Source organism: Chaetodon trifascialis, chromosome 11 (assembly GCF_039877785.1).
Source record: "Chaetodon trifascialis isolate fChaTrf1 chromosome 11, fChaTrf1.hap1, whole genome shotgun sequence".
In the NCBI taxonomy this organism is placed as follows: domain Eukaryota; kingdom Metazoa; phylum Chordata; class Actinopteri; order Chaetodontiformes; family Chaetodontidae; genus Chaetodon; species Chaetodon trifascialis.
The window spans coordinates 5,347,391-5,372,801 of NC_092066.1; the positions used below are offsets into that span (position 1 = coordinate 5,347,391).

A 25,411-nucleotide genomic window follows, 5' to 3' on the forward strand; every position below is an offset into this window, starting at 1 on the left:
AGTTACTGAAACATGACCATCTTTAGTTGGCAAAAATAATCAAAGCACACAGACAGTACACGTTATGACATGATTTCTGTCAGTAACAAACAGTGTGTTTGTTCTTTTCTTTACCATTCAGGTGGCAGTTTACACTCGACAGCAGTTGAACATCCGCATCACAGCAAACTTTTTACTGGCGCTGGCTGCCAACCAGCCCTCCACCAAACCACATGTCCGCAGATACTTCTGCACCGCTGTGCAGCTGCCCTCTGATTGGCTGGAAGTCGTCAGAATCTATAGCACAGTAAGTCTCTGCGAACATCTGCTGCCCGGTGGAGTCTGGATGTATCTGTCCAGTCTTAACCGTGTTTTTTCTGTTTCAAGTGTTTCAGCCACTCCCTGCCAATGTGCCTGAAGAAGGCAATGGCTGACAAGTTCAAGCAGTTCAACGAGTATCAGCTGGCAAAATACAACACACGCAAACACCGCTGCAAACACAGCTGCAACAGGCGCAAGGTAGGGGAGCAGGTATTTGGTTTAGTGTTAAAGTTTAGACAGTTTAGACAAAACAATCTGAAATATTACAGTCCTGTTGTTAACAGACAGAAAACTCTTTGTCGGTATTAGAGTATTAGATCAGAGTGACTCTCGCCTTATTATTTCCACTGTGGTAAAAACAAAACCCACACACTGTTAACCGCCTCGACTGAAAAAGCACCGAAACTTTGTGCGGTTTCTATTTCAGTACAACAAACTCATTTCTTGAAATGAGCACTGGGCTGTTTGTTGATCGCTCCATGCTTTGATCTGTTTACACTTTCTTTCTTTCCAGAAAATAAACAGTCAGCTGCTGAAAAAGTGGGCCAACTTGCTCAGATCAGATGCATCCATACTGACCAAGTTTGTAAGTGAATGCACAGTAATTTTCTCTCATGTCATTAAGTTCAAATATTATATGAAATATATGAAATATGAAATTTCGATATTTTATATTCATTGCACTTTTTCTTAAGCAGACTTGTTTATGTGTGTGTGTGTGTGTGTGTGTGTGTGTGTGTGCGCGTGCGCGTGCGTGTGCGCGCAGTTGCAGTTGGAGGACAAGAGAGTGGTGGTGGATAAAAAGCAGAGTGAGTTCAGCATGAAGAAGATGATCAGGAGGCTTCACATTAAAGAACCGGCTGAACACGTTATGGCCATCCTGGGAAGAAAGTAAGCCACACAAACACAATTTAGTTGCTCTTCAGTATTTTTCACGCAGAGCCGTCCCATAAACAACATTCACCTGCTGTGTGTCATCCAGTTTACTCCTTAACTCCCCATTTATTTGTTCATAGCACATCATGATGTAGTTACAAACACATCTAAGGACATTTTAAGTGTTTATTAATGTACAGTATCATAAATATTTTCTCCTATGAAGACATATTTAATGTAATGACAAATGTGTTAAATTATACTGTCAGGAGTTAAATTTCTGGCCAACTACATAAATTAACATCTATAAAGACCTCATATATGCTTACAGCTACATTATAGTGAGTTATAATCCAGGTATTATTGTATCTACTGCATAAAATATCTTACAAATGCAAATTTTAGGGAAATTGCCTGTACAAGAGCTATAATCTCTTTTTACAGGCCCCTTTTTTGACCAATTTAAAGCATGTCATTTAGAAGAAACAGAGCATTTATTGTCCTTCAGCATTTTTTTCATTTATTGTTTCGGCTATGTGAAGACAAAAATGTCGACGGAGGAGGAGAGAATAAGGAGAAAAGGGTTCGGTTGGATTCTCTGTTACAGAAGAGGCAAGCAACTGACCTCTGGACTATCTCTTGGCTTGTTCTGCTCCTGTTATAAAATGTGCTGTGTGTGTTGGTCCCAGGTATCCCGCTGACCTGAAGGCGTTCAGCCGCAGTGGACTGAAGGGCACGTGGGAAAGGGAGCGAGCCGGCCAGCGAATGAAGCTCAAAGAGCCGGAGACGTGGGAACGGCTGGTCAGTCTGGAGGGCAACAAGGCCGCCACCTGGGAGAAGCTCATAGGTCTGCTGAGCACACGCAGACAGAGATTTTGTGAAAGCTGTCAAGCTGTTCCTTTCATTTATGCAGGGAAACTCAAACAATCCTTAGATTTACATATAACACACCTATAATTACACAAACATGTCCATGATCACACATATTAATGAATGTTGTCTCACCTGGGCAGACAATAAGTCTCTTCCATTCATGGCCATGCTGAGGAACCTGAGGAACATGATCATGAAGGGCATCAGTGAGGCTCATCACAAGAAGATCCTCAGCAGGCTGACCGACAAGGTGTGACCCAGCAGCAAAACATGCACTAAAACCTTAGTTTGAAAATGCTGGTACAGCTTTTTCATCAGAGGAAGATCATATTTCTGTTCATCACTTGGCTGGGTAGCATAAATATTAAGGTACACATATTCACCATTAACTATTTGCTTAGCAGCATGCATATTGGTGGTGAGTATGTGTAGCTTAGCTTAAAGTGTCGTCATGTTTCTTTTGTGATTGAACTGTGATGGTGAAGGTTGTTAAGCGCTCTCTTGTGTTTGTGATGTGCTTACAGAAAGCTGTTATTCAGAGCCGACAGTTTCCCTTCAGATTCCTTGCTGCCTACAAAGTCGTCATGCAGCTTCAGAATTTGGGTGAGATTCATATTCATCAAGCTACACTAACACTGTGGACTGAAAGTTGTATCAGGCAGAGAGTCTGAGCATGATGAGGGTTTTTTAATGAAGGGGAAGCGAGGTGCGCACATCCATGCAAGTAATCTACAGGTGCTAGACAAATATAACAGATATTAGAAAAAGGTGGTCTGCACACTGTATATGATCCAAGAAAATTTATTTGCTTAAAGAGGCAACGTTTCGATCCCGTGGGATCTTCATCAGGCATTGAAACAATGAATGAGTCAGCTTATATCACATGGCCCCAATCAGGGTGTAACCCCTCTTTTTCAACGTTGATGGATTGAAGGAATCACACGGCGACTTATTGGTCAGGTTCACAGCATTTACTTGTCCACACACACAGCTGCCAAATAAACACAGAAATGTGGTTGGCGGTGGTGGAAAACATACAGTACAGCTCCAGCCCCATCGTTGAGATCATCCTTTACAGTGTGATCGTATAGTCTGGTTGAACCTATGAACCTGTTTTCATTTTTTTTTATATGCAAAATATTTTACTTTTCTATCCAAACTGTCCAGACAGCACACCCGAAAGGTGACAGTTGGCATAACTTGTGCCCGAAGGTACTGGCTTGTATGCATGGCATAAAGCCACAAGAATCATCAGACATATATATCAAATCAGCAAACAGAAAAGATTTTTAACTCACAATACAAATTGATACACTCAAATACAGATCAAAACAGATGTGAACTTTGGGATTTATCAGGCATGAGCAATCAAAGAAAAGGTTTGAGAGGTTTGAGAACATTGAAGACCTTAGGAGACAGGGTATTTAGCATATATATAAAATGCCTCCCTTCTAAGGAGAAGGTTATCTATGTCTCCTCCACGTCTGGGAGTGGAAACATGTTCAGTTCCGATATATCTTAAGGTAGACAAATTATGTTTCAACGCATTAAAATGGGCCGCTACTGGGTTTTGTTGGTCATTTAATCTTATACTGCTCCTTTGCTCTGCAATGCGTGTTTTTATGCAGCGTGTGGTCTTACCAATATAAGCAAGACCGCAGGGACACTTTATCATGTAAATCACGTTCTTAGTGTTACACGATATGACCCCTTTAATTTTGAGCGTCTTTCCTGTGTGCGGATGGCAATATGTATTACACTTGTGAGTGAAATTGCATTGCGCGTAGTGTGCACACCTGTAATTTCCATCAGGTAGTGGAGGGAAAAACTGCGGGGGCTTGTCAGGTGGTTGGTCTGCTCTGACGATCAGATTAGAAATATTGGGTGAGCGCTTATAGGTGAAACGAGGAGGCTGTCTAAATGCCGCATCCTTCAGAGTAGGATCAGAACTCAAAATAGGCCAATGTTTTCGCACAATAGTTTCAAATTCTCTGCTGAGTGGTGAATTTTGTGAAATACAGGTAAGTCTGTTATCTATTCTGGCCTGTTTTTTCTTCTCAGGCATTCTTCTTGATCCATATTTTTGAATCGATCAGAGGCGCATTGGATCTAGGACACAGCATAGTCCCTTTGTCTGAAGCGCTGAATCAACTGGGCACATCAACTGTGATGCATAATCTTGATCAGAGCCACATATGCGCCGTACTCTGTTAAACTGACTTATCGGTATGCTTCTTTTTAAGCTAGTGGGATGGTAACTTCTCCTGTGTAAAATTGTGTTTTTATCAGTAGGTTTTTTGTATAAGTCAGTTTTTAAAGTGTCACCATCTTTAGAGATCAGAAGATCTAAAGACTGGGGTGGTGGTCCCTCTTTTTAAAAAGGGGGACCAGAGGGTGTGTTCCAACTATCGGGGGATCACACTCCTCAGGCTTCCTGGGAAAGTCTATTCCAGGGTGCTGGAGAGGAGGGTCTGGTCGATAGTTGAACCTCGAATTCAGGAGGAACAATGCGGTTTTCGTCCTGCCCTTGGAACACTGGACCAGCTCTATACCCTCCACAGGGTGCTTGAGGGTTCATGGGAGTTTGCCCAACCAGTCCACATGTGCTTTGTGGACTTGGAGAAGGCATTTGACCGTGTCCCTCGTGTCATTCTGTGGGAGGTGCTCCGGGAGTATGGGGTTGGAGGCCCTCTGTTGAGGGCTGTACAGTCCCTGTACAACCGGAGCAGGAGCTTGGTCCGCATTGCCGGCAGTAAGTCGGACCTGTTCCCGGTGCATGTTGGACTCCGGCCGGGCTGCCCTTTGTCACCGGTTCTGTTCTTCATTTTTATGGACAGAATTTCTAGGCGCAGCCAGGGGCCGGAGGGGGTTCGTTTCGGGAGCCGGCAGATTTCGTCTCTGCTTTTCGCGGATGATGTTGTCTTGTTGGCTCCTTCGAGCCAGGACCCTCAGCATGCGCTGGGGCGGTTCGCAGCCGAGTGTCAAGCAGCTGGGATGAGAGTCAGCACCTCCAAGTCCGAGGCCATGGTTCTCAACCGGAAAAAGGTGGCTTGCTCCCTTCAGGTTGGGGGAGAGTTCCTGCCTCAAGTGGAGTTTAAGTATCTTGGGATCCTGTTCACGAGTGAGGGAAGGATGGAGCGTGAGATTGACAGGCGGATCGGTGCAGCAGCAACAGTAATGCGGTCGCTGTACCAGTCCGTCGTGGTGAAGAAGGAGCTGAGCCGAAAGGCGAAGCTCTCGATTTACCTGTCAATCTACGTTCCTACCCTCACGTATGGTCATGAACTTTGGCTCATGACCGAAAGAACAAGGTCCCGGATACAAGCAGCTGAAATGAGTTTCTTCCGCAGAATGGCAGGGTGCTCCCTTAGAGACAGGGTGAGGAGCTCTGTCACCCGCGAGGAGCTCAGAGTAGAGTTGCTGCTCCTCCACATCGAGAGGAGTCAGCTGAGGTGGCTCGGGCATCTTTATCGGATGCCCCCTGGACGCCTCCTTAAGGAGGTGTTCCAGGCATGTCCCACCGAGGGGAGGCCCCGGGGAAGACCCAGGGCACGCTGGTGTGACTATGTCACTCGGCTGGCCTGGGAACGCCTCGGGATCCCCCCGGAAGAGCTGGGGGAAGTGTCCGGGGAGAGGGAAGTTTGGCCATCCCTGTTCAGACTGCTCCCCCCGCGACCCGACCCCGGATGAAGAAGGAGAAAATGGATGGATGGATGGATGGATGGAAGATCTAAAAAGCTGATTTCATTGCAATTAAAATCTCCAATGAACCTAAGGTGCTCACTTTTATCATTCAAATGTACTTGAAAGTCAGAAAGTTCACTCGATGTACCCAACCATAGAAGAAAAATATCATCAATATATCTACGCCACATTAAGATCTTGTGAAAAGAGGGGTTCACATCAGGATTCAGTACAAACATTTTCTCAAAAAGGCCCACAAATAAATTAGTGTATTTGGGTGCCATAGTGCTACCCATTGCAGTGCCTTTAATCTGTAAGAAGTGATTTTTAAACATAAAAAAGTTCTTTGTAAGCACAATTTCAGTTAATCTCTTACTACAGTCAACACTGAGAATCATGTTAGAATGTTTGTCCCTCAAAAAGAAATCAACCGCCTTGATGCCTCCATCATGTGGTATGTTGGTATATAGGGACTCCACATGGAAAGTAGCCAACATAATGTCATCGGATGGTAATTTTACTTCTTTTAACGCCTTAATCATGTCCATAGAGTCTTTAACAAATGAAGGGAGAGCAGATGTGAGAGACGTGGTTTTAACAAAGAGTCTATAAAGGTGGAGATCTTCTCTGCTAGAGATCCAATCCCTGCAATAATTGGCCTCCCTGGAGGTGTCTGATTGTCTTTATGGATCTTTGGCAACGTGTAGATGACCGGTGTAATCGGGTGGTCAACTTTCATGAAATCAAAATAATTTTTATATATCTCTCCGTTTCTTAATGAAGAACAAAAAATTCAAAAGTATAAAATAAAATGAAGTGGGCTTGAATCTCAGCACCACAGTCAGAGAAGGAGAGTCAAAAGTCATTGAGAGACGTTGTTGGTTTTTAGTCCTTTCTTGGGATTTATTGACGATATGAAAAATGTAGAATGACGCCAGCCTCCTTTAATGTTGGCAGTGTTTCGTATGATTGACCAGCTTTCAATATGAAACCAAACTATGTAGACATGTGAACATTTCAGCCAAACCTTGTCAGTACCTCCTCTTTGCTCCTCTGTCCTTCAGCCTCAGCACCAGAACAAGCGCTCCCCCCTGTTAAAGACATCCTGAAGGACATCCTGAAGAAGATTCCCAAGAGCAGGCGCTTCAGACGTCTGGAGTGGGATGACGCTCCAAGGAAAAGGATCAGGGTGGCACTCGGGGTGCCATTTGTCTATCGACTATACCGAATGAAGAAGGCCGAGCTCATAAAGGCCAAGTATGTCTGATATTCTTCAGATTTACTACATTTTAGATAAACGCGGTGTGTGCTAGTATGAAGTATACTGAGTTATATAGATAAGTGTTTCTGTGTCTGTACATTCAGTCAGAGGCAGTACACTGTCGCTCTGTTGGACCGCTACCGCAAAGCCCTGGAGACGGCGGTGCAGATATCCTGTCGGTACAACATTCCCCCGCTTCCTGGACGCACTGTCATCCTGCTCTCCAGAACCATAAAGACCTACTGGTGCCTGGACCAGGACTTCTGCCTGCCACCAGAACCCAATCAAAAAAATAAGGAGGAAGGCGAGGAGTCCAGGAGGAGACAAAAGAAGAAGGATGAGGATAAAAAGCTCGCTCCTTCCGTATGGGCCTGCTTTCTTCTGATTAGCAATAACGCAAAGGGCATCAGAGTTGTCTGAGTCACTTTAAAAAGGGCTATTTTACTGCATTGCTTTTAACTCTCCTCTCCCCATTTTTACACGCTCTCAGTCGATGGAGGTGGCAGCTTTGCTCTCTCTGATGATTGGCAGCAGTGCGGAGGACTTTCAGCTCTTCTATCACAGTCAAGAAATCAAGCTGGAGTCTGATGTTCTCTTGGATAACGTCCGGACAGTGATGAAGCAAGTAAAGGTCAGGGCTTTTCAGCGATTACACAGAATTGAAGGCTTTGTCCTACTGAATTATATTTCTATGTTGTAGAATAACAGGAGAAGTGTGATTTTAAGGGGGTTTGTTTTTTCCTTTAGTAATGAATCCTTCTCTTTCACAGGCAAGTAACCACATGTCATATGAAGACAAAAATTTCCTCTCCACAGTGTTGTTCCCCAAGAAAAACAAGGTGAGTTTATTTGTACTTATGTAGTTTATGTTGTTACGCTTGGCTGATTATGCTTAGTTTTGTGATTATAACAGAGTGAGATCAAAGGCTTTCAGGGAAAAGTTATTCTTCAACTAAAATAATATAGTTATGCCATCATTTTGTATGATAAATGCTTACAAAATGCATGTTAAATACCTCGAAGAATCTGTGGTGAAAGTGCCTAAAAAGAAGCACCAAGTATGTTTAGAAGTTTTAGAGTTAGCCATGAATTCTAAGTGGTATTAAGGAGGCACTGCTTGAGTTTTTTAAAAGCAATTTTAATAGATTTGAAGCTCCAAATGGAACTGGCTTGCAGTTCAGTCATGCACATTCAGCAGACAAATGAGTCCTTGACCTCATATGCTTTTGTATCTCAGGTGGACAACATCATCGTGTTGAGTGACTCCTGGATTCCTAATGATGTCGAGTGGGTCATCAGAAACTACAGGCAGAACATCGACAACAAAGTCCTCGTTGTGTATATCTTCCTGTATGAGCGGTAATGCTTCACTCCACTGCAGTGGACCACCAGTCACAGTGACTGACATACTTAAACATTAAACACAACACTCTTTCAGCATAGACAGGCACATAGCTGGTTTCTGTTTCCCTTCTTGTTTCTAAATTATCCTGAATGCTTGTGTTGTTGTCTCACAGAGAGCCAGAGTATCTCCCCGACAGCAACCATGTGCAACTGGCAGGCTTCAGTGAGCAAATGCTGAGGTAAAAAAACAGATTTTAATGAGTTGTAGAAATGTAAGAAAAGTCTTGAAAACAAACCTTGGCTTTCTGTTTATGATATGCTGTATTGATAATTGGAGGAACTTACTCATTTATTGTTTCAAAGAATTCAACATTTTGGGAAATGTGCTTATTTGCATGCTTGTATCCGTATATATCCCACAATCTGGAACTATTTCTTTGACTGTGTATCAGGTTTGTGGCAGAACGAGGATCATCCAGGCTGCTGGACCACGTGGAGCACTTAGACAAACTGTACAACATCCCACCACCAGAGGGAGCCAAAGCCCCTCAGGTCACCAGCAATGTTGAGCCAATACCAGCCAGTCCTAAGTTAAGGTAATTTTCATGTCAAAGAAGCAGTTCTGGGCAGTCTTATAACTTGAAGATCTGCTGTCCAAGTGTACTTTTTCCTGCCTTTTCCTCAGCGCCTTTCTCTGCCCTCAGGTGGCGAGGCATACGTGTGTTCATCTCCTCCACCTTCAGAGACATGCACGCCGAGCGCGACATCCTGGTGCAGAGCGTGTTCCCGGAGCTGCGGCGTCGCGCTGCATCACACTGCCTCTACCTGCAGGAGGTGGAGCTGCGTTGGGGTGTGACGGAGGAGGAGTCGGGGCGGGCCGCCGAGCTGTGTCTGTCAGAGGTGTGTCGCAGCCAGATGTTGGTAGGAATCCTTGGGGAGAGGTACGGCCTGGTGACTCCCAAACCTGCCCTCCCTGACCTGCCGCAGCACAGCTGGGTAAGACTTGACACCATGAAGCAGAATTAATAAGTAGAGCTGTGTACACAATGTACTCACTGCTGCTTAGATATATAAATGAAGTACTGACGCTTTATTCAAGATGATTAACTAAAGAAAAATGAATTGATCGCAATCCTAAAGGGACATTTAATAATCTGATATTTACAGATCTCAACCTGCGACCATCAGCATTCAAGTTTGTTGAATGTAATTATTTTAATGCAGGTCTTTGTCACTGAAATGCTTTGTGAAACTAGTTAGCTGTTGCATCATAGATCAGTTGAAAATGAGGGGAAATACAAGTACGAGTAGGAACAATCGTCATTTAAAGGTAGAAAGGTCAGCGACTGGTGAAGTTCCATCACTGTTGATGGTGAACAGGTATTTAGGTGATTTTATGATCAATTCAAACTGCCTTTGATACCTTAAAGAGAAATGATGAATAAAAATATGTTTGAATTTGAAATATTCTTCAGAGTACTGACAGAAGTATGATTTGTGTGCAGCTTGCCTCGGCGCCGGCGGGCCTGTCCATCACCGAGCTGGAGATCCGTCAGTTCCAGGCTCTTTACCCCGACACAGCCCACCAGCGAATGTTCTGCTACTTCAGAGACCCAAACATCATCAAGTACGCCATGAAGTTTTCTCTTATGCATTTTAAGTTTAAATGAACGAGTCATTTAAATATATGACTAACTCCTTCAGATTCGTCCCATTATGTTGAGATGAGGTTTTTGTACAGTATTTGTGATTCCATAAGTTGACAATACAAACAGTTTGCTGGTATTTGAAGTTTTCATTTCACTGTCCTCCTCAGATCAGTTCCAGTGTCTTGGAAGTCCGACTTTGCTGCTGAATCAAAGGAGGCTGAGTCTAAAATGGCCTCTCTGAAGACAATGATCCGGACCAGTGAAGTCAAGGTCACTGAAAAGTGAGTCCTCGTGGTCATGATTCTCCTTCACTGAAGCTGTGGCACTAAAACAGCAGTTCACTACACCTTTAGTCTGTTTTCAGACTGCAGGCATGAATCTAGCTTTTTTCTTTTGCTCATATGTGACTAAGTGACTTAGCTGAGGCTTCTTGTCTGTGTTTCTGCCACAGTTACTCGTGTGCCTGGGGAGGCGTTGTGGACGGGAAGCCATACCTGAAAAACCTGGAGGACTTTGGCAAAGCCGTGCTGGTCGACCTGTGGACGGCTATAGAAAAGCAGTTTGTGGAGGTTAGTTGTGGTGGAGGAAGTATGGAAATCATGTACTGAAGAAAACATCGCAATACTACACTTCAAAAATACTCCTTTACAAGTTAAAGTCCTGCATTCAAAATTCAAAAGCATGAAAGTATAAAGGTATTTGATTGATATCGATATTATATTTATACAGTATTTGAGTATAGTAGAAGTTTAGATATGGCAGTTAACCTAGAATAGAAATTAGGGTTGGGTGATAATCCGGTAATAATATATCCCACAGTATCTAAAATAGCAACAGTATCAGTTTCATTACCGTCATTAAAAAAAAAAAATGCTGCGCATATAGGTCTATTGGCGTCTAACATAATTTGAGCATCGTCATAACAAAAATGAAATCCACCCCATTCAATGTATCTGGTTGAATTTTTACTTGAGAAAAAGGTGACTGTGCAAAAGTACATGCTAAAAAATGAACCTGAGCAGTTTTACAGATGTTTGAACATAGGTATGTCCAGGCGCTCATTTAGGCGCATCTGGGCAGAGTATAGTTATCTCGTCCAAGCATACGGAGAAACTCCTCTGTTGAAAACACTTTTTCAGCCTTTTTTCTGCTTGCTATTGTTCTTAGCTCTCATAAAAGGACGAAATGCAAATAAAACAGTGAAATAAGACTTCGGGCTGCTCAGCAAAGTCCTCTGTGTGCGCTCTGCTCATTCATGAGACGGAGCGGTGAAACTAACTGCGTGGTTACGCCGGTCAATAGCTCAGCGACCCGCCCAAATTCACCATAGAAACACCAATGACGATCCAGAAGGAAGTAAGCCCAGAGATAGGTTATTGCATGAAGAGCGCTCCCTCCACTCTAGGAACCTCCTCCTCTTAATGTAAACAAGCAGGACCTTCGTGATTGATCTCAAACTAACACAGAGTAATAGGGGGAGACATTAGCAGCGTTTTTTTTCAGGCTGGAATATAACTTTTGACCACAAAACAGCAAAGGTAAGACAGGTGGTGAAATCAGCAGATTCAGTACCGTTGACGTGCGCTATTTTCGTGTTTTCGTTACATGCGCATATAATTTCTTGGGGTATGAATTATGTTTTGTTTGGGTGGCAATGTTTGGGAGAGGCTTTTAGCAGAGTTTCTCCCCGTCATTCTGGTTTGCTACAAGTTAGGATTGGTGCTTCTTCGCGTGAGCATTGACCGTCTGAACTGCGCGCATGTCACGCTGCCCTGCAAAGTGATTTTTAATTAGTCACAGTAATACCGTGTACCCCGGGAAAATGTGGGGATGGTTTGACGGTATCAAAATTTGGCTACCGCCCAACTCTAATAGAAATACTCAGAATTCTACTGCGCTTGAGTAAATGTAGTTACTTTCCACCACTGCTTGAAACCACTAAAATGACAAAAAATGCCGACACAGCTGACTAACAGTAGATTACTAATGAACACCACTTCATTCTCCACGCTGAAGGAGGACAAGGAGGCCGAGGATGTGTCTAACGTGACTGAGCAGGAGGTGCAGCAGGGGGCGCTGCAGAGGCAGTTCTTCGGCAGGGCAAAGGTGATGGCCGGGGCGGTTGCGATTGTGGAGCAGAGCCAGATCAAAGGAGGGATGATGGTGGTGGAGGGCGGACCTGGAGAGGGAAAAACAGTCTTCATGGTAAATTTCTATTTTATTATCATTACATTAATTAATGTGCCAGTAGTTTTCTGCTTTAATTGATTAGTCATTTGCTCTAGGAACAATAAATTCTTAAAAACTACTTGTTTCAGTTTCTCAGATGACATCTTAAAATGTCTTATTTAGAGACCAACAGGGGCGGCTGGCCGATAGAGGGCGCTAGGGCGCCGCCCCCTCTGTCTCACTTCATGTAGAATCACACAGCCCTTCCTTTAATAAAACGTTTTTTAAAATGACTTTTACATGTATACTCTCTGTTTTAAAAAGGCAAAATGAATAATATAGTCTGAAGTGAGTTACTAAAATGTAAAATCTGCACTAAATAGTCAGATTAGAACTGTCCTACATTGTCTACAGTTACTAATAGCTGACATATAACGGGCCACGGGCACACACATCTTTCCCCATTGACTCTCGTTATAACTTTGACATGCGCAGTTTGTTCCTCTTCGATACAAGAGATAGGAGACAGCGGGGCGCAGCCTGACCGCACCCTGCTGTCTCCCTCTGATCGCTATACACACCACTGGCCATGGGGTGGCAGCAGCGAGCGAGCGGTTTGTTCAAACCAAATCAAATCAACTTTATTTATATGGCACTTCTCATACTTTATAGTAATACAAAGTGCCTCACAGGGGTTAAAAACAACAACATTATAGAACACTGTGACCCCAAACCTCCCACCCCCCCAAATATACACAGAGATACACAATTACATACAGTCACGCACATACATGGACAAACATACATACCCACACACACAAACTTACACACACCCACATACATACACTAACTGTCGCTGAGGAGACATGGCTGGGCACCGAGAACCGAGGTGAGGAAGAAGCTACCTTTGGGGGCCATGCACACCGAGAGGAATCATGGTCCATGACTGCGGGGGCGCTGACACAGGGACCACCCCAGCCCAGGCAGGCAGGAGGCTCCACACCAAGGTGTAAAGCTCTCTAGCTACCTGGGCCAGGGCCATCCACGGAACAGCACCCCCATCGGTGAACCAGAATCAAATCCCGGTGTGGTAGGCCCCCAGGAGGAAACACTGGAAAATGAGGGGCTAGAACAGTAAAATAAGATAAAAGGTATAGAAGCTAAAACTGAGAATAAAACAATAGAATGTATCAAATAGACCATAAGTAATGACTAAAACAATTGAAATAAAACATTGAGGTAACACAATAAAAAAAATATATATATATATATATAATATTAGGAAATGTAAGAATAAAGGTCATCTTAAGAAATTATAAATAGCTAAATGAGTCAGTTAAAAGCCTGATTAAAAAGATGGGTCTTGAGCCTCTTTTTAAAAACATCAACATTCTCTGCGGCCCTGAGGCTCTCCGGCAGGCTGTTCCACAATCGGGGGCCATAATAACTGAAAGCCGCCTCCCCGTGTGTTCTAGTTCTAATTTGTGGTATCGTTAAAAGGCCTGCACCGGAGGACCTCAGGGTCCGGAAGGGTTGATACGGTAAAAGTAATGCAGATAAATAAGAAGGCCCAAGATCGTTAAGACACTTAAAAACTAGTAAAAGAACCTTAAAATCGATCCTGAAGCGCACGGGGAGCCAATGCAGCGATTTTAAAACAGGTGTTATATGCTCCCGCCCTCTGGTCCTCGTCAGCACTCGTGCGGCTGAGTTTTGTAATAATTGTAAGTTATACAGTTGTTCACTCGCAAGCCTGTAATTAAAACCGCCAAGCTAGTTGAGCGCAGAGTGTTGGAGTAATTAGCAAATAAGATTATTAGCTAGTCACAGAGAGAGCCAAAAAAGGAGAAAATGGTCTTAATTAGAGTCTTAATTAGACAACAGTCCGAAGACAGGGAGGAGATTTACCCGCTCTTTTTCACGGAGCTGGTATGAGAAGACGTCTTGGCTAAGTGGATACAGTGAGGCAGGTGCTTTATTTTGCTTCCCTTGCCTGCTTTTCCAAACCAAGGGAACTGATCAAAATATTTAATGTTTGCTTAGAGAAGCACTTTTGGCTTAAAGCCTAATGGTTTCAGTTATTTTCTTTAGACAAAGTGACAATTTTTTGTTGCTTTGATAGTCTTAAATATGAGGATTTGCTGTGTTTTCATTGTCATTTAAGGTTGTTAATATAAATGTTAGCTAACAGAAGCACTTTGGGCTTTAAGCCAAGGTTTGATTGTTTTTTTTAAACAAAATGTGTTTGTTGGTTTCATCATGTGTATGTATTTGCTGTTTTTGTTTGTTTGTTTTTTAAATTTGAGTATGGAAATATAAATATGTTGTTCCAAACAATTAGCTAGACAGAAGAAGCACTTGGTACTCTTGGAAGCTGTGAAAATGAATTGTTTCTCTTTTTACTTTGGAAGTAAAAAATAAATTTATACATTCTTGGTTTGTTTAATGATGGAAAAGGAGATTTTGTGTGTACCAATTATATCTTATCTGGAGCAAAACATATCAAACACTGGGGAGATAAATTCAAATTCACTAACTGGTAACATTCACCTGCATTTAACTGTTTATTTGACTCAGCAGTAGTGCTTACATGTACCCTAGTAGTGATACATAGTAATAGCACATCAAATGGTTGTAAACATAATATACATTAATTCTTGTGGTCCGGCATTGCTGACAATTTACGACGATATTAAACCAAGAAAATAGCAAATCCTCACATTGGAGAAGCTGGAAGCAGAAACGTTTTAGCACTTTTGCACAAGAAAGTGTGTAAAACATGAGCGAGTGGGAAACATATTTATCTCTCTCCATACAGGCCGCTCTTGCAGACGCGCTCAGGACTGAAGTTAAATCCAAGACAAACCTCGTCTGTGATGTCATCTCTTACTCTACAGCTGCCAGCCAATCAGCACGCTCTGTGGAAAACCTGCTTCGATGCCTTGTTCAGTGGCTGAGGAAGATGAAAGATACTGAGGAGGAATCGCCTCTTCCCCATTCTTACAAGTAGCGTTTGAGTTTGAATCCTTACAGTGGTTCAGATTTACAGGAACGTCATTTTATCTGTACACTCAGTCGTGATTCCCTTTCCTGTAATTACTTGTGATCACAGAGATTTGCTGTTAGAGTTTCACTCCAGTTTGAGCGACGTGAAGAAAAAGCCTCTGGTGCTGCTGGTTGATGGGGTAGATCTTGTCCAAGATGGCAGAGGTCAGCTCAGCTGTGACTGGATACCAGAGCAGCTTCCACAGGTGAGTTACCTGCATAGAAAACTGAGGGAAAACACACCTGAGGTGAGGTCCACAGCATGGTTTGGATGCAGGACAAAAATTTGGTTAAAATTTTGTGTATTACGGTTGAATTTTTAGGGATTTCTCTGCAACAGTAAAACTGAGATTCTCTTTTTCTTGCCAGGGTGTTTGTTTGGTATTGAGCGTCACATCCAAAGCACCGCTGTTACAAACCTTGGCCAAGAAGAGGAGCACTGTCCTGTTTTCCCTGGGACAGCTCACCATGCTGGACCGGAAGGAGATAGTTCAGAAGGGACTCGACGAGTTTGGGAAGAAACTCAGCGACTCTGCGTTCAACAACCAGGTTCTTCTTATTTGTGTTTTGCTCTGTATTCATCACGGTGTTGAATTCGTCTTTTATCCTAAAACTATACTGTCTGCTTCTCCAGCTCCAGACGCTGATAATGAATAAGGGAGCAGTGAGTCCTCTGTACCTGCACCTGGCCTGTGAGGACCTGAGGAACTTCGCAACCTTTGACAAGGTTTAATATCACTTTTTCCAGTCACTTCCACAATGATGGTGGTTTTTCCAGTGTCAGCTGCAGCAGTGCTTTGTGTTGGGTGGATGCTGACAAGGATCCATGCTCATATTAGCATGTTAACACACTCATGATGATGATAGCATAGCCCAGTTAATTAGAAAATGATTGCATTCTGTTACACAGCGTCCCAACGTTTTTTGAGTCAGGGTTGTATGATGATGTTTAGCAGGTATAGCCTGTTAGCATGCTGACATTACCCATTTAGGACTATACGCAAAGCATAGCTGAGGCTGATGGGAATGCCTCAGTTTTGCAGGTGTTTGATCACAAACCAAACTATTGGACACATTTTGACAAAAAAGATGCTGGCAAATGGTGCTAATCTTGATCATTTCATTGAAATATTTGACCACCCTGCTGCCAGTTTAACTGGTGCATGCACATGACTATCAACATCTTGATAGAAGCAAGGATTTTAATGTCCTCTTGTCTTAGTTGAAGGAGAGCCTCCAGGAGCTGCCTCATTCTCTGGGCCAGTTGGTGCAATACAGCCTGAACAAACTCTGCTCACAGTACAGAGGTATGCTGGGACTCCGCTGGGCCCTGGCAGCACTCACTGTCAGCACCACGGGTAAGAGGTTTTATATAAGTTTTAGCATTGTTGTTAAATTTTCTAAAGGGCTAGATATGGTAAATATACAGCTAATGCAACACAGAGGGGAAAGGGATGTTATCAAACGACATCGTCTTCGGTCGTCTCAATATTCTCTCCTCTTGGTCGACAGGCATGCGGGAGAGAGACTTGTACTCTGTACTGAACACGTGCAGTGACCTCTCCTCAAGGGACGCTCAGGTCACATGGCAGGAAGTACTGTGTCTGTCCAGGAAGCCAGAAGCACGCATTCCCATGGCAGCTTTCACTCGTATAGTTCAGAGTTTAAAAAGGTATTGAAATTGGAAAAATCCCAGTATTGTTGCACCTAGATGAATACACTTAATCCTCAATATTTGACCATTTTGACCAAAAGGCTCCATACTGATGGTGTGCTTTTAGATTTCCTCCATGTTTGAAGGATACACAGTATGGAGAAAACATCCTGTTTAGATTTAATGTAAAATTATGGACAATAATCCTAAAGGAGGAAGTGTTATTTAACCTAATTGGATCCTTTTCTGCAGCCTGATTGGTCTGTCTCATTGCCACAACACTGACGACTTACTAGTTCTAACCAATCCAGAGGTGAGGAAGGCCTTTGAGGACTTCCTCCTTCCAACAGAAAGTGACAGAACCAGAGCTCACCTTGTACTGGCAGGTAAAGTACACACAGTCTCTTTCAATACAACCTAAGTAAGTCTTGGTCACCGTATATATATTTTAACTAGTATCACTGTGCTGTCTCTTCATATAGCTCATCTGTGGGCCCTTGCTGACCAGCGGGGCACAGATACCTTCCTTCACTGTGAGGCCAACTCTGTCAAGCACCTTCCCTCCAACCTGGTCAGTTATCTCCCGTCATCGCACATCATATAAAAGCGGCACAAAATGAGCAACAGTACTTTGTTACTTTGAGGTACAAAGTATATAAATTCACCAATAAACTCTCATTTGTCAGTTCTTAAAAAACTTTGCAATAGAGAAGCAATCAGCTGCACACTGACCTTCACGTGTACTCGCTTTATTTAATCAAAGGTTCAGTTTCCTCGGCCTTCATCAGGTACGACTCCACTGAAGTTTTAATTAAATCTCGCCTACCTACTCTCACTTTCTGGTTCCTTATCATGTCCTACACATCCGTCATCACAGACAGAATTGGAAAATTTTCCTTTCAATATAATCACATTAAAACATGTTTGTCAAGCTCTTGAATGTGTTTGAATATTGCTTAGTGCCATATGAAATGCTTCTCTTACATCCTCGTTGAAGGAATCCTCCAGAGAACCACAGTTATTCATGATGTTTACTTTAGACTTCAACTCCTTTATTTGGCTTTGTTCAGAGTCAGAGTGGCCAACAGGAGGCGCTTCAGTCCCTGCTCTCCAACTACTACTTCCTGTATGCTAATGTGCGCCACGGCCTCCTGCACCAGCTCCTGGAGACCTACAGCTTGTATGGTGAGCATGCACAACAATAGCTTGTCATTGTTTAGATGGTTCTTCCTTTAATCCTTCACATGTTTCCTCTCAAACAAATTCCCACAAACTGTGTTTTATTCCTTCTTCATACACCTTTCTCCTTGTGCTCTCAGTTGGCTTCCATGCTGATCTCAAGGACTGCCAGAGTTTCCTGCAGCGTCACGCTCTCCTGCTCTCTTCCTGGCCGGTTCTTTTCATTCAGCAAGCCCTCAACGAGCCTCCTTGGACCTCTGCTCACACCTGGGCACAAGACCTGGTGGCAGAAGGAGAGGCTCGGGTAGTTGAAGTGCGAAACACTTACAATCAGCCCCTTCAGGAGACCAGGTAAGCAGGTTGTCTGCAAAGTGGTTTAGAAGAAGTGTGTTAGAAGTTCTTCCCAAATCCACTCTTTGGGACTGAGGCTGACTTTGGAGAGCCTTATTTATTTTTTGCCTTTTTATCTTAATATTGGTAGATAGTAACGTGTTAATGGCCTTGTGTGTTTCGTTGCAGCAAGCTGGTGTCGACCTTCACCTCTGAGCCGACCTGTTTGGTTGTGAGCTTGGATGAAAAGCTGATGGTGGTTGGCACTGGACAGGGAACACTGTATTTCATCAACATGCAGACTGGACAGGTATGCACAAATTTTCCAGCATATATGTACTTTTCTTCTCGTTGTGTCACACAGAAAATCTGCGACATGTTTACTGTACACAGACCGTAGTGACCGTTTGTAAATGCAGCAGCTCGGTAATCAGAGTGCTCCTCTACCCCGACCTCATGTTTCCTTCTGTGCTGCAGCACTGCGCTCACAGCCATACTTTCCTTGTCTAGTCTTTTTTTCTGCACATGCACACTCATAGAAAACAGAATAGAAACCAGGATTTAAGTCTACACAACGTTCAAATTACTCTTCAGTTTTGACATTGGAAAAAAAGTCTAATATCAACGCTCTTGTGGCTGTGAACAGGAAGTGAAATCGCTGGTGAGCAGCTGTGACGGCATCTCGAGCGGTGTCTTTCTTAAGGATGGACATCTTGCTACCACCTCCTTTGATGGACGGATAGAGATCTGGGACATCGAGAATGGCTGCAGGTCAGAGGAGGGTTGGAGGGACACTTCACAAAATGCCTCAGAGTGTACAAATCTTCAGATTTCTCAGATGTAGCACAAATTAATGATGTTTGAATTCACTTGTGCTCCTTGCAGGACTGCTGTTATTGATGCCCACACCAATGCGATAACAGCGAGTGATATCACGTCAGACAGGAAGCACCTTGCCACTGTGTCTTTAGACTCCATGCTGAAAGTTAGTCGTTGTGTGCAGAATTGTTTCCTGATGCTTGAGTTTCTGCCTTTTCTTGCTCCTTTTATTCTGTGGGATTTTAAATAATTTTTTCGCCCAGGAAGAGTCGGAACTACATTTTTGCAGTTATTGAGGATCTGAATATACATTGCTATAAATTTTGCAGCTGTTATTCAGTTGTACACATCACTGAAACAGTCAACTCGTGCTGACCAAATCGTGCTGATCTTCTGCTGTCAGGTGTGGTCCTCGGCTAAAGGGCACGAGGTCGCGGCCCTGCCCAGCTCCAGCCCTTTGAACTGTGTGACCTTTCACCCCGAGGATCACCTGCTGGCTGTTGGTTGCTGGAACGGGAACGTGATCGTGTGGAACTGGCTCCAGAATGAAACTCTTCCGGTGAGTTATTGTGAGGAGAGGCCAAAGACGCACAGGAATAGGGAGCTAAAGTCAGCTTCATGTTCACTCTTTCAAAATAAAAGTAATAATTCTGACACTGTAAAGGATGAAAAGCCAGACCTGTGCAGCCCACTCCTCATCTTTACATGAGGCTAGCAGCTCAAGGCTACATTAGCCACCACTGGCATAACACACCTGAATGTTGAGCTGAATTTTGGTGGTTGAGTTGCATTGTGGGTAATGTTTGCAGCCAGGTTTTGACAGGTTTTATTTAAAAATACAACCACCATTTCTCCTTTGTCTGTTCCGCCAGCCTCTGTTGGGTCACCAGAGCTCAGTGCGCAGTCTCTCCTTCTCCACCTCCTCCTCCTCCATGCTCTGCTCTGGTTCTGTGACTGGAGAGGTCAGGGTGTGGTCGGTGCCCACCTCCACCTGTGTGGGATGTTTCCAGGCTCACTCTGGAGCCACCGAGGCCCTCACCTTCCTGAAAGAAGGCAGCATGCTGCTAAGCGCCGGCTCCGATCACACGGTGAGGCATCGCTGCCTGTATACAATGAGCCAGGATCTGAGAAATTAAACTTAGCTCCACGGGCCAGAGTGGCTGGATTATGATAATATAATTACTGCACATTTACTGCTTTACTCACCTAATTATTACTAATTATCATTTTCTTGTCCTTCTGTAAAACAGCTCCAGCTGTGGTCGGCGGGACTTGGACGTTTGGTCTCCACATTAACAAGTGATGAAGTAAGCTCCTTATTTATCTTGTGTATAAATGTTACCTTCAAGCTGCTCAGCTTATCTTCATCATGTCCTGCTGTTTTTTTGTGTGTTTTTTTTGTTTTTGTTTTTTTTTAAAACATATCTTTATTTATTTTTTGTGTTCAAACAACAACAAACACTTTGAACATATGGCAGTAATGAAAGTAATAAGAGAAAAAAAAATACTAATACAGTTGAAATAAATAATTTTTTTTAAAAAGGAAGAATAAATTACATCAAGGAATTAGTGAAATTACTGAGCAACAGGTAAATACAAGGAAGGAATAGAAGGGAGAAAAATAAAAATAAAAAGCACACTCTTGTCAGTACCTTAAATGTTATGTATTTCCCATTGCCACATCTGTATCTCCAACTTCCAACAGTTCTAGAAACAACTTCCAGATGTCATAAAATTCAGAAGGCTTCTTTCTGACAATATAGGTCAGCTTCTCAAGAGCCAAGCTCGACGTTAAGTTATTCAACCATTGGTTAAAAGAGGGGCAGCTAACATTCTTCCAACATAATGCAATACAGCGTTTGGCCTGCAGTAAACAATGGTCAACCATTTTTCTTTCTCTGTGAGATAAAGGACAGTCCTCTGGATAAATGCCTAAAATGCAAAGCTTAGGACATAGAGGTACAGGGGAAGTTGTGATTTGAGAGATATATTTTAACACAGAGCTCCAAAATTTTTGGATTTCTTTACATTTCCATAAACAGTGAAACAATGTACCCTGGTGGTTGTTGCATTTATAACAAAGATCAGGTACATTAGAATCAAATTTATTTAATTGTACAGGGGAAATATATGTTCGCATTATCCAGTTAAATTGTACCATTCTCAATCGAGTGTTGATGGTTTGAGTATGTGTTTTTAAACATGTACTACTCCATTCACTGAGTGAAATGTCCTGTTCTAAGTCACTTATCCACTCCCATCTCTTACTGTCCAAGTTGTCATTATGATTTTCAACCAGCATATTATAAAACCGGGAAACCAATTTTTTTCCAAAACAGTCTTTTGTGACGTGTTTCTAAGGTAGATAATGGAGGTTGTTGTATTGAATTGTTTAAGTGAGACAAAATAAAACTTTGAAGTTGTAAATATTTAAAGAAATGTTTCTGTGGTATATCAAACTTAGTCTTTAACTCACTGAATGACATTAGAGTACACTCCTCATATACATCCTGCATTCTTATTATACCCTTGTTCAGCCAAGTTTTAAAGCCCATATCGTTCTTTGCCGGGGCAAAGTGATCGTTACCCCAGATCGGGGCAAAACAGGACAACCTTGGAGAGTCACACAAGAATTTTTGTACTACATGCCAAACCATAATGGTATTTTTTACAAAAGGATTAGTAGTATCTTTCTTTAATGTTTTTAAAGATGCTGAGTATAAATAGCTGTTCAGTGATAAACCTTTTGAGGATTGTTTTTCAATTTCTAACCAGGGCATGACAACGTCTTTAGAAAACCAGAACATTGTGGCCCTCAACTGTGCAGCCCAATAATACCATTCTAGATTAGGCAGTTGTAGCCCACCCCTATCGTAAGGTAGATATAAGAGGGAGAGTCTGAGTCTTGGCTTCCTATTGTTCCAGATGAAATTGGAAAGAAGCTTTTGGTCTTGGGGAAAAAAAGAAGGAGGAGGGGCTAGTGGAATTGATTGAAAAACAAATAGGAATTTAGGTAATATAGTCATCTTTATTATGTTTATTCTTCCCAAAATAGAGAGAGGTAGCGTTGTCCATCTCGAGATTTCTTCTGACACGCTAAGTAACAAAGGTTCATAATTGGCTGAGCTGAGATTATTAATCTTTGGGGTTATTTTGATGCCCAAGTACTTAAATCCTTCAGTGGCATTCATAAATGGATGTGATACTAAAGGTTTCTTCCTTTCGTTTTCATTTAAAAACATTATAGATGACTTTTCTTTGTTTACTTTAAACCCGGATATATTTCCAAATTGATTGAACAGCTCCAAGAGAGATGGTATCGATTCTGCAAGTTGTGATAAGAATACAATAGTATCATCAGTGTACATCGCTGTATTGTGTTCTAAATCTCCAATCTTAATACCATGAATTAAGGGATGAGATCTGATCGCTATTGCTAATGGTTCCATGGCTATTACAAAAAGAAGAGGTGAAATTGGTGACCCCTGCCTAGTGCCCCGAAATAACTCAAAAGGCTGAGAGATGAAATTATTAGTAGATACCATTGCAGAGGAATCAACAAATAAAATTTCGACCCAACGACGAAAGTGATCCCCAAATCCAAACCGTCTAAGCACCTCGAGTAGATAGGGCCATTCGACTCGGTCGAACGCCTTTTCGGCGTCAAGTGTTAAAATTTCAGTGTCCGGGGACTCTTCACATTCATGAATTATGTTAAGAACTCTCCTCACATTGTGGAACCCCTGTCGCTTTTGCACAAAGCCATTCTGGTCTCCATGTATATTTGTGTGTTTTTTTAACATAAATCTCATATTTCTCTCCAAATCAATTGCTCCACTGGATGTTTCAGTACGAGCAGGAGCCTCCTCTGAAGAAACGGAGGTCTGTAGCCTCTGAGCCTGCTGCTGCTCTGTGTGTGGCTGTCAATGGAGACTACGTCGCCGTGGGCTACCACGGCAATGGCATCAGACTTTTCAGTCTTAACCCAGGTGTGTTTTTATGTCTTTCCTCTTCTCTGCATGAGTGTTGTCCAAAATGAAGATAGTGTGCTTTTAATATAGATCTGGTAAACGAGCGTAACAGTCTTCATTTGATTGTAGTTGAGGAGATTTGGGCCTCCGAGGACCTGGACGTGTCTACGCTGAGCCTGCTGTGGCTCGTTGAGAATGCAGAGCAGACCGAACCAGAGCTGCTGCTGTCTGCAGGAAGTGACAAACGTGTGAGGATCTGGAAGAAGAAAGAAGGAGAGGACGGAATGCTAGTCGGCCTGGAAATGTTGGGGCTGTCCAATGTGCAGTCAGGCCCCATCCTGGCATTGGCACAAAACTCCACATACCTGGCTACAGCTACAGGTGAGTGTTCCAGATGGTAAATTTAAAATACGACTTTCAAAGGCAACATACTTATGTTTCTGAGGGAGAAGCTGTTTTTTTCAGCCTCCTCTTCTGAAAATGTAACACTTTCTGCTTGTAACTCTTTGGTATTCACCTGTCAAAAATATTGCGTTATCTCGCACTGTCATATATGCTCTGTAATGTTGTCAAGGAATGTTCTATGTTTTTCCATGTTTAATAAAAATAAAAATACAGTTAAAAAAAAAAAAAATTGCGTTATCAACGCATTAACGCAAATTGATTTCAACATCATTTTTTTTATCGCGAGATTAACGCTCTTTGTGACCTAGTGAACTTGTAGTTTTTTATAAGCTGTGGCCACTGCTAGTAACGTAAGAAAAACTACAGGATCCAGTTGTAAACCAGAAACAAAACAATAGGCACGTCCCACGCACGTGTTTTGTCTTGCCTGCTCACTCGCTGTGTGGATGTCAAGCGCGAAACGCCGAAATGGATGCGAACAAGATTCTGAATGGAAAGTTTAGTTTCAAAAAGTTGCCAGATGGGTCGACACACAAGACCAAAGTTATCTGTGTGTATTGTTGGTGTGAACTGAGTTATCACCGCAGCACATCCAGTCTGAAATACCACCTGATGGCCAAACGCACGGCGAATGCGAATTCTCCGCCGCCTCCTTGTCAAAACCAGGCGACAATGGATGGCTTTCGACAGAGGCATATGGATGCTATTATCTTCAAAGGAGTCCTAGTTTACAATGATGTGCACTTCATAACCTTATCTTGTATCACCCTGTTTTGATCCCTTAGAAAGGGTTGTTGAAGGGGCTTTTTGTCATCTGTTTGACACTGTTAAATTGTGAGAGATTTTATTCATTCAAATGTGAATGACTGCTCAAAGTGAGAATGTTAGTGTGAAATAAAACACTACACGTTGCTGTTTTCAATTAAAAACATTTGCACAAAGCAAGCCGATCCACTTTTCCATGTTGATAACAGTATTAAAATGATAATTCAAGGGACATTTAGAATAGATGAAAATGTGCGATTAATTTGCGATTAATCGCAAGTTAACTATGACATTCATGAGATTAATCGCGATTAAAAATTGTAATCGATTGACAGCACTAGTATTCACTCTTCTGTATTTCCCTTGAATTAGATGATTGGATGATCTTTCTGTGGCAGCTGAACACGCTGCCCCTCAACCACTCCGTTGACCCTTTTGAACTCCTTCCGGGCCACAGTGCAGGAGTCACCTGTCTGGCCTTCAGCCCTGATGGTAAAATGCTGCTTTCTGGCGGAAAGGATCAGGTACGGTGTGTTTGTGCTGCAGTGTTGTGACAGTGTCAGGATTTTGTTTTTAATACAAACACTGACTATTAATACAAAACATTTGCTGTTGAGTTGACATGACACAGTATATGATATCACAGAGTGTCTTGATGCAACTCTCTGATCAGTTTGAAGGATGCCGTTTGTGGTGCTGTTGAACTGAATGAAGAAAGGTGTCTCTGTAATGCAGCCCGGTGGCTCCCAGCCTTTTTCCTATCATTTAGTGAACAGGTGTCAACAAAGTGACACATTTTATGTTTAATTAATTATTAATATTAATTGCATAACAATAACAGCAGAGAACAACTGATTAAACTGTACAATTAACCCACTTAGTGAGCGCAATAACTGCAGGAAGTTTGTGTAAGACAAGCAATTTTGCATTGAGATGAGTTTCCTGATATTTTTATACAACTTTTTATACAATTCTTTGCCTGTTTTTTTGTATTTGTATGTATTTCTTTGGTTGTGTGAACTGTGTACTTTCTAATGCAGGGTGAAGCCCCTTTCATGTAGCTTGTGTTCAGGTCTTCATCGTGTCC

General features: G+C 42.6%; 1 protein-coding gene across 1 annotated transcript in view; it reads left to right on the forward strand.

Moving 5' to 3' along the window:
- Positions 1-25,411, forward strand: part of LOC139339148 (telomerase protein component 1-like) — a 34,312-nt gene that overhangs the window by 2,653 nt on the left and 6,248 nt on the right. The window contains exons 5-42 of the mRNA XM_070974631.1: positions 122-286; positions 367-498; positions 815-886; positions 1,067-1,191; positions 1,866-2,023; positions 2,190-2,299; positions 2,574-2,652; positions 6,798-6,990; positions 7,099-7,357; positions 7,485-7,625; positions 7,765-7,833; positions 8,232-8,353; positions 8,512-8,577; positions 8,791-8,934; positions 9,043-9,334; positions 9,844-9,965; positions 10,155-10,268; positions 10,439-10,556; positions 12,004-12,192; positions 14,975-15,162; positions 15,269-15,407; positions 15,571-15,750; positions 15,836-15,928; positions 16,424-16,559; positions 16,714-16,873; positions 17,108-17,241; positions 17,338-17,426; positions 17,926-18,040; positions 18,175-18,385; positions 18,554-18,674; positions 19,011-19,135; positions 19,250-19,349; positions 19,587-19,742; positions 20,056-20,271; positions 20,434-20,490; positions 23,034-23,172; positions 23,284-23,535; positions 24,697-24,848. Of these exons, the coding sequence (XP_070830732.1) occupies positions 122-286; positions 367-498; positions 815-886; positions 1,067-1,191; positions 1,866-2,023; positions 2,190-2,299; positions 2,574-2,652; positions 6,798-6,990; positions 7,099-7,357; positions 7,485-7,625; positions 7,765-7,833; positions 8,232-8,353; positions 8,512-8,577; positions 8,791-8,934; positions 9,043-9,334; positions 9,844-9,965; positions 10,155-10,268; positions 10,439-10,556; positions 12,004-12,192; positions 14,975-15,162; positions 15,269-15,407; positions 15,571-15,750; positions 15,836-15,928; positions 16,424-16,559; positions 16,714-16,873; positions 17,108-17,241; positions 17,338-17,426; positions 17,926-18,040; positions 18,175-18,385; positions 18,554-18,674; positions 19,011-19,135; positions 19,250-19,349; positions 19,587-19,742; positions 20,056-20,271; positions 20,434-20,490; positions 23,034-23,172; positions 23,284-23,535; positions 24,697-24,848 (5,433 nt within the window). The remainder of the gene's footprint in view (positions 1-121; positions 287-366; positions 499-814; positions 887-1,066; positions 1,192-1,865; positions 2,024-2,189; positions 2,300-2,573; positions 2,653-6,797; positions 6,991-7,098; positions 7,358-7,484; positions 7,626-7,764; positions 7,834-8,231; positions 8,354-8,511; positions 8,578-8,790; positions 8,935-9,042; positions 9,335-9,843; positions 9,966-10,154; positions 10,269-10,438; positions 10,557-12,003; positions 12,193-14,974; positions 15,163-15,268; positions 15,408-15,570; positions 15,751-15,835; positions 15,929-16,423; positions 16,560-16,713; positions 16,874-17,107; positions 17,242-17,337; positions 17,427-17,925; positions 18,041-18,174; positions 18,386-18,553; positions 18,675-19,010; positions 19,136-19,249; positions 19,350-19,586; positions 19,743-20,055; positions 20,272-20,433; positions 20,491-23,033; positions 23,173-23,283; positions 23,536-24,696; positions 24,849-25,411) is intronic.